We start from the raw sequence: 8,744 nt of genomic DNA, 5'->3' as shown, positions 1-8,744 counted from the left end.
GCTGTATTTATACCACAGAAACTGCTAGTGTTTGCTTTGCTTTGGCCTTTTCTCCTGATTGCAACAGAGAAATACTGGGAAATCTCTGTAGATTGATGCCATTTCATGTTGTTAGCTCTAAAGTGACGTTGGTGAATCTACTGTTCTGATCGTCAGCTGCAGATGTGAATTAACGGTGGAAGAAAGTAATTCCTCTTACAAAACAGGGTCACTTTATTTTGATGATCCATTTGTTGAATTTAAGTTACATTTCAACTAATTCTCATTAGATTATAAGTAGACTGTTAGGTTGGGGTTAGGGTTAGTGTAAGATGACATGTACTTGCAAAGTTTCTTATAGTAGTTAAATGTCTGTTGAATGTCTGTATCAGTAGATATTAAGCAGACAGTCTGGACCATCAAAATAAAGTGTCACCCAAAAGGGTTTTGAGACTCTTCGTGTTTGACTTTCTTTTTTTATATACAGGATTATATGGAGAGAGATTAGACTCAATAATAATTCACGCAAAAGACACGATGTACACATGCATAGCCAAATTCACGTACATAAAATATTTATTTATACTTACAAAAACAATTCACATGCACAAAATAAAAATACATTTACATAAAATACGTTTCACAAATGCAAAACACCATTTGCAAATATATAAGAGTGTACAAAAAGTTTTGAATGTTTAAAATTCACGAGTTCATCCTGAATGAGAATGTGCAAATCCTCTCTCACCTACGACTCACCCTGAATACGAGTGTGTGCATTTTTGTACGAATTAGCCACTAAATTGGCAAAACGTAAAATACATACGTATTCTCGTGAGATCAGGCTGCACAAAACATAACGATTTGACACAAAACATTTATATCTGAGCCGTAATAGTTTATTAATTCTTTAATTAAACTCAAAGCTGACAGAAATGTAACTGGCTGAATGGAGCATACACTAACCTGTGCATTATTCAGACACAAGATGGCGCCAAACAGTATATATATATATACACACACATGTTTCGTGACTTACTGTATATCTTAATGTTTGCATGTCAGTTTTTTTTTTTCATGATGCGTTTAGGTGTATTTCTGTTAGTGTAGTAATCTGGTATTAATTTTATTAATTCATTGGAGCTTAAACTGAAGCATGGCATTTTATGTTTAGCAATCTATGAGCAGTAATTTAGAGAAGCGACTCTGTTCCTGTTGTTAAAGCACAACCATGACACAAGATGCTGAGAAACAGATGTTGACATCTGACATGCAAAAGTCAGACATGCTATATATAGCATTTTGTGAAGTAGTATAGTAGTTAGGGTTACAATGTTTTATTTACAAATAAATGTCAGCTCTCTATAATATTCAATGTTACTGTAATCAAGATTACTTGTGGCTAGTAATATAAAAGTTTTTCCACTTTGGCATTAATGAGTTTAATCACAGAGTAAGTTTAAAATACAATTGTCACTATTGCTAGTCAGTTTCCATGCTAAATGTTTTGCCTATCAGGGTCAGTCCTGGCACTATAGATTTGTCAGTAACAATGAATAATCACTTATTTTCATCATTAATATTGGTCACACTTTATTTTGATGGTCCATTTGTTGAATTTAAGTTACATTGCATCAACTGATTCTCATTAGATTATAAGTAGACTGTTAGGATGTGATTAGGGTTAGTGTAAGTTGACATGTACTTGCTAAGATTCTTATAGTCAGTTCAATGTCTGTTGAAGGAGCAGAATCAGCAGATATTAAGCAGACAGTCTACTAATACTCAACTGGACCATCAAAATAAAGTATTACCTTAATATCCTTTGACTTTATGAATGACGAAGGATCAATGGTATTTCTGCACTAGCACTTTACATTTCTGTATCTTTATATCTTAATGTTTATAATCAATCAAGCTGATTTGTCAGAAATAATCAATAATCACTTCTTTTCAGCATTAACATTGGTCACACTTTATTTTGATGGTCCGTTTGTTGAATTTAAGTTACATTGCACCAACTAATTCTCATTAGTTTATAAGTAGACTGTTAGGTTGGGGTTGGGGTTAGGGTTGGTGTAAGTTGACATGTACTTGCAAAGTTTCTTATAGTCAGTTAAATGTCTGTTGAAGGTCTATATCAACATTACTTTCTAAGAACGAGGAGAAAGACCTTTAACAATAATGAATGTGAGGTTTATGAATGTGTTTATATCAGGACAGATCAGGGGATTGTTGTTTGGACCTCTGACACTTTTATTTTAAAACGTTTTGGTTTTTTGAAAACAAGTGTATTAACATTTTAAACAACTAAGGTGATTTTTATATTCCCTTTTACGTATATTAACCCTTAGCGTATTATCAATTTTGGGTGATGTCGACCAATTTGGCATGGTACGATGTCTAATGTGAAACATTGCGATGGACAATGACATCGTCGTCATAGGCAGTGGTGAATTAATTATTTATGAATAATTAATTCATTCATGACGAATTAATTATTTGTAACCTACCGTTTCAACGACCTGACCCGCATTTGGTTATGTTTTACCCATAACCAAATCATAAATAAATAAAGATAAGTTACACACAAATGACCACCTGTCAATCACTTTTTCCGTGGGACTCTGGCATGAATAGGCAGAGTGATCTGTGTCGTTATAATGGCGTCGATAAACTTGGTTGGTAAAAAGGTGCACAACTAACAGGAACCAACAGCAACCAAGTGTGAAAGAGAAAGATTGAAGCAGTGTACTGACTGCCTGGACCCGCTGTCTTGAGTGCATGACAGTGTGTGTGTGTGTGTGTGGTCACGTGATGTGCGTTGTCAGCGTTTTCGTTCTAAAATCTCATTTAAATCTAAGACGTATTAGTGTAAACAGGAACTGAGTGAGTATTTTTTGCGAGCGGATTTGCGACTGGGGCGGGGCGGAGGATTGCAATGCCACCTCAGCATCGTGGTGTCTATCGGCCATCGTTGATGGACGATGGCATCGTCTATCGGCCCAACCCTTGTCCGGCTACTTTTTTTTCACCCAGTAAATTACATGTCTAACTATATGTAGGGCACTTTATACATGTTTATAAGGCCCCGGGTATAAGTTGTTCTTGAATTTTTTCATACGTTCAGAATACATTTGAACACAAATGTTTCTGAAGGATCATGATAGATCATGACACATCCGTACGCATATTTCACACATAAAATGCTGTATATGGCACTGGGACTTTTAATTTTCAGTCAGCCAGCTCAAGCACTTCCGGCGAACTGTCAAGTCATAATAAAAGCGCTGCATTTAAGATCTGATTTCTTTCAAAATGCCTGATTGATATATGATATAAAGTGAGTCTCAGACCAAACATGAAGCACTGCATTAAAGTACTTTCTTCTGCTTCATGTCTTTAAAATATGGAACTATATTTTACCACAGTATTTTCAATGGAGTTTCTGCGCTTGTCTGCTCCTGAAGGAGCTTCCATTTTCATTTTGTTTTACGCTAAAACATCTGAATGAATGCTTAAGTCTATTTAACTGATTTTATGTTAATTACATTACATTATCAATGCTAGGGGGCGACGTGGTACAGTAGGTTGCCTCAAAGCAAGAAGGTTGCTGGTTCAAGTCTCGGCTGTGTCAGTTGGCGTTTCTGTGTGGAGTTTGCATGTTCTCCCCGTGTTGGCGTGGGTTTCCTCCGGGTGTTCCGGTTTCCCCCACAGTCCAAACACATGCTGTACAGGTGAATTGGGTAAGCTAAAATTGTCCGTAGTGTATGTGTGTGAATGAGAGTGTTTCCCAGTGATGGATTAAAAAACATATAAAGACATATGCTGGATGAGTTGGCGGTTCATTCTGCAGTGGCGACCCCAGATTAATAAAGGGAATAAGCCAAAAAGAAAATAAATGAATGAAATATTATCAATGCTGTAAAAGAAACCTTAAAAGTCCCGTGAAGCACTTTGAAATGTGCATTTATATTCAATGTTTGACGTAATCTTGGCCGAAACATGAACAGAGGGCGGGATAAAGAGTAGCTCCTCCTTTTTAAAAAAAAATCAGCCAATAGTGCTTAGGTTTCATCACAGCTCTGCCAGTGAGAGTGGTTAAACTCAAGCTTGTCAAATGAACAGCCAATGAGAAGAAGGGGCGGGGCATGGCAGACACTAGAGAGCATTTGATTGGTTGGAAGATTTGAACTGAAGTGTGATTTAAACTTTGAATGTTTATATCAGTTTTATGTTGTCTAAATGTAATTTCACAGTTTTGGAGCACATCAACATTTAGATGTCCTTAAAACTTACAGACTGAACATCTACATTTTTTTATGTTAATCTAACAGGACCTTTAAGAACACATCAGCCTTGTACCGGAAGTTTATCAGTGGTTGAAAAACTTTTGTACTTGTGCATGTTTACAGAACAAGACCAAGTGTTTTCCCATGTGTGTGTCCATGTTTTGTCCATCATGTCAGTGTGTTTCCCTGTTGACCGCCGGCCGAATCTGTCCCGAGCTCCCTCAGGATCCTGCAGCGTCCCGGAGCCAAACGCATCACGTTAAACAGCGACGACCTGAAGGACTTGCAGAGGAAGAAATAGATGAGCGGATCCAGCACAGAATTGAGGGAGGACAGCCAGAGCGTGCTCTCCTTGAGCTTGAAGAAAAACAGCTTCTGCGGGCAGCTGAACAAGCGTCCGCGCGTCTGGCTGATGGTGTAGGGCACTCGGGCGAAGTGGAACGGCACGAAACAAATGAAAAACACGGCCAGCACCAGGAATACATTAACCTGGATGTGCTTCTTGTTGCTTTGTGTCTCACGTGGAGATCTCGTGCGGGCGTACGACTTGTAGAGCTCTCTGGAAATAAGCGTGTAGCATATTATCACGATTGTTAGGTTCCCCCAAAAGATGACCTGGCATATGTGATTGACCACTTCATGCCATTGCAGGCCGAAATCAGTTTTGAGATCGCTGCATTTGAAGCGTTCTCCGACGTTCGGACGACTGGTTAAGATTACATTTGGGAGCGAAAGAGCCAGGAGAGACGTCCAGATGAGTCCTGAAAGCAGTTTTCGGTGTAGAAGACGTTTGGGGTTGGTGCCTACGAACGGCCACATGGTTTTCCTGCAGCGATCGATGCTGATCAAACCGAAAAATAGGATGCTGATGTACATGGTGAGGTAGAAGAGCACTGAGGATACGCGGCACACAAAAATGCGGATGCCCACCGACGCTATGTTTGCATCGGACAATATTTTAAAGGGGAACGTGAGGGTCATGATGATGTCGGCCACCACGATGTTCTTCAGGTAGATGATGAAGTGGGATTTGCTGGGGATTCGGAGAAAAACCCAAGCCGCCAGACCATTCAGAGATAATCCCAGGATGAGGAGGATGGAGTACAGGACGGGGAAGACGATGGTTTTCAGAGTGCTGTCTCGAGAACAGGAGGAACCGTTGGAGACGCTGCTATTGGAGAAGCTGAGTTGTGTTGTTTCCTCCATTGATGAGTCCTGCTGTCTGAAGTAATGAAGTCCTGAATGAAAGAATGCATAATTAAATGATGAGTCCTAGTGTGTGGATTACTATAAACCATTTTCAGGGATAACAATGGTCCTAACGTATGTCCTGATTTACATTTTTAATTTCCATAGCTTCCGAGAAGCCAAAAAGGTCCACATATTGATAAATAATGTGATGATAGCTGTTTTAACGTCAAGATATGGTTGAATTGCCTCTTGTTACAGCTAGGAAATAGTTTAACAACAAGCAGGAAATGTTCTTGGGCCAGTGGCATCACCACATTGAAATGGTCTATACTAATATTTTCACGATCACTAGCGATCATACTCCCTAGATCGCTGGTTCTCTCACACATTCACATGGACTACAACTTATGGACTACATATTCAGTCATGCCACACACACCTGCTCCAAGTCTCCACTGATTAGACTCCCACAGCTGATGCTGCTTCTGGACTGATTACACTCGCACCACCTGAGGATTGTCAGACTGATTACACACACTCATTCCAATTGCCGAGTTTTGTTTTCTGTATAGTGACAATTCAACGCGTTTTTCCTTGTCTTGTTTTGAAATTAGCCTAGTTTATCTTATTGTCCTGTCTGCCGCCATCCTTTTGACCTCTCGCCTGTTATATTTGACTACGATTCTGGACTGCCTTTATACATCTGTTTGCACCTGTGTTGACCACTGCTTGCCTGACTTCGAATAAACCTGCAAGTGGATCCAAACTTCAGTTGTCTCTGTCACTCCCCGTGTTACAAATGTACACTGTTTTTGTCTTGTTTCTAGTCCAGATATGTAAAAAGCCTTAAATCAAAAAGCGTTTATATATAAAATATTATATAGAATAAAAAAAATATATATTCAACTGAAATCAAAATTATTCGCCCTCATTTTTTCCATTATTTCCCAAATGATGTTTAGATTTAGGAATTTCTCACAGTATTTCCTCTAATATTTTTTCTTCTGGAGAAAGTCTTATTTGTTTTATTTCGGCTAGAATAAAAGCCGTTTTTAATTGTTTTAAAGCCATTTTAAGGTCAATATTATTAGCCCCCTTAAGCAATATTAGTTTTGGATTGTCTCCAGAACAAACCACTCTTATACAATGACTTGCCTAATTACCCTAACTTTACCCTAATTAACCTAGTTAAGCCTTTAAATGTCACTTTAAGCTGAATACTAGTGTCTTGAAGAATATCTAGTCTAATATTATTTACTGTCATCTTGGTAAAGATAATCAGTTATTAAAAATGAGTTATTAAAATTATTATGTTTGAACATAATACAAAATATACAGGGGGGCTAATAATACTGACTTCAACTGTATGTGAGTGTTTGGGATATATCAGGTTATGGAACAAACAAGAGAAAGAGGTATTTTCCTAGTACACTTCAGCTTCAAGAAAAGTAACACACTGCAGAAAGGGTTTTCTAGTACACATATTTTAAAAATCCCACATCAAGAAGCATTTTCTAGACAAGAAATAAAAAATATTGTCTTGTTTTAGCAAAATAATGTCAAAATTAAGTTTCCCCAAGCAAATTAATCTGCCAAACTCATGTCAAAAGGAAAAACTGTATTATTTTGCTTACAACATTGTTGCATTTCCTGTAAGGAAAAACTCACACACACAAAAACTGATATATATATATATATATATTAGTTTTTTTGTGTGTGAGTTTTTCCTTACAGGCAAAATAATCTGCCAATGGGGTAAGCAAAATTATCTATTCCAAATCAAAAAAAAAAGAACAGGTACACAATTGTTTTAATAACTGATTTCTTTTATCTTATATATGTATATATATTGTTTGACTTGATAATTATTTGATCATATTTAAATATTAGATATATTTGACTATTTTTCCCCCAAAATACTAGTATTCAGCTTAAAGTGACATTTAAAGGCTTAACTACACTGTAAAAAATATCTGTAAATGAGCAGATTTCTGTATTTTGTGATTAATGTTTTTATTTTTCCCTATTTATTTCTGATTTTGAACTGCTTTATGTGATCTTGATCTCATTTCTAACAACGTTTAACCTTAAAAAGTGACTTTTCTGAACATGTGTAATAGTTTGCAGTGCTGTATTGTCTGTGTTGGTGTTGTATACTACGCTACAAGGACCTTGTAATAAACTGCCAGTGCATTTTCTGTTATTTTACACAATATATATATATTATTTCTGATGCATTATATTATCTCAGACAACTAAAATGGCAATAAAAGTCGCAAGAGTTGAATTTTCAACATCAGAACTCAAGATCAACATCCCATAATGCAACTCACAACCGTAAATAGACAAAATACTAACTCTTTATTAACAGATTTTTTTTACAGTGTAAGTTAATGAGGTTAATTAGGCGAGTTAGTTTAAATTATACAAGTAATTGGACAGTGGTTTGTTCTGTAAACAATCAAGAAACATAATTTCTTAAGGGGCTAATAAAATTTACCTTAGCAGTAAAAAAACAAACATATATATATATATATATATATATATATATATATATATATATATATATATATATATATATATATATATATATATATTTATTTATTGTTATTTTATTTTTATTTATTTATTTATTTATTTATTTATTTATTTATTTATTTATTTTTACCACACCTGCCAAAATATAATCATTAAAAACAAAACTTATTATTAAACATTTGACGCAACCAGTAATTTTAAAGCGCATAAAGAGTGGTGAGATGATAATACATTTATTACAAAACTTAACATTAAATAAATGTTAATTAATACTCATAATTAAACACTCTTCAAATATAGTGATGTACTGCATGTTTTCTTCACGATTTATTAATTGTCGATGTGCTCTGTGAAATTGAACACTTACCAGCCTCAGAAAGACTCCCAGAGCAAGTGTGCCGAGCTGTTTTGGAAATACTTCATGGTTTAGTTGGCTTTTCTTTTCATAGAGCTTTCTGAAAGGAAACGATTCTTACTTTCTACCTTCTGCTTTTTTGGTTCCTGCCATGCAGACACAAGGAGAAGTTCAACGCTGTCTAAAACCTGCTGTGACGTCAGATGTGTTTGTGCTGACCAAGACAAACACATCAGCGTTCAGCGGTTATGACCCTTAAACCACTGAAGAAAACACATCTCAACTTCAATTTTCTTTTTATATAAATCTGTTTTCACAATCCATGTTGTTTAAAGGGGTCCTATTATGCAAAACCCCCTTTTACAGGGGTGTAAACACAGTTGTGTGTC

The 8,744-nt window shown here is 36.2% G+C and overlaps 1 protein-coding gene across 2 annotated transcripts; it reads right to left on the bottom strand.

Annotated features, from left to right (window-relative positions):
* Window positions 1-2,884: 2,884 nt before the first annotated feature.
* p2ry12 (purinergic receptor P2Y12) lies at window positions 2,885-8,444 on the bottom strand. Of its 2 annotated transcripts, none has more exons than XM_056473019.1 (2): window positions 8,368-8,444; window positions 2,885-5,509 (listed from the first exon to the last, which is right to left on the bottom strand). In XM_056473019.1, the coding sequence occupies exon 2, from the start codon at window positions 5,475-5,477 to the stop codon at window positions 4,440-4,442; it is 1,038 nt and encodes a 345-aa protein (XP_056328994.1). In that variant the 5' UTR covers window positions 5,478-5,509; window positions 8,368-8,444; the 3' UTR covers window positions 2,885-4,439. The 2 variants fall into 2 exon arrangements, with proteins under 2 accessions (XP_056328994.1, XP_056328996.1); XM_056473021.1 differs by lacking the exon at window positions 8,368-8,444 and adding an exon at window positions 5,902-6,058.
* Window positions 8,445-8,744: the final 300 nt, after the last annotated feature.

The sequence above is a fragment of the Danio aesculapii genome, chromosome 15, assembly GCF_903798145.1.
Source record: "Danio aesculapii chromosome 15, fDanAes4.1, whole genome shotgun sequence".
NCBI lineage: Eukaryota > Metazoa > Chordata > Actinopteri > Cypriniformes > Danionidae > Danio > Danio aesculapii.
Note: the sequence above shows the minus strand (reverse complement) of the source record. Positions and strands in the feature narration are given on the sequence as shown.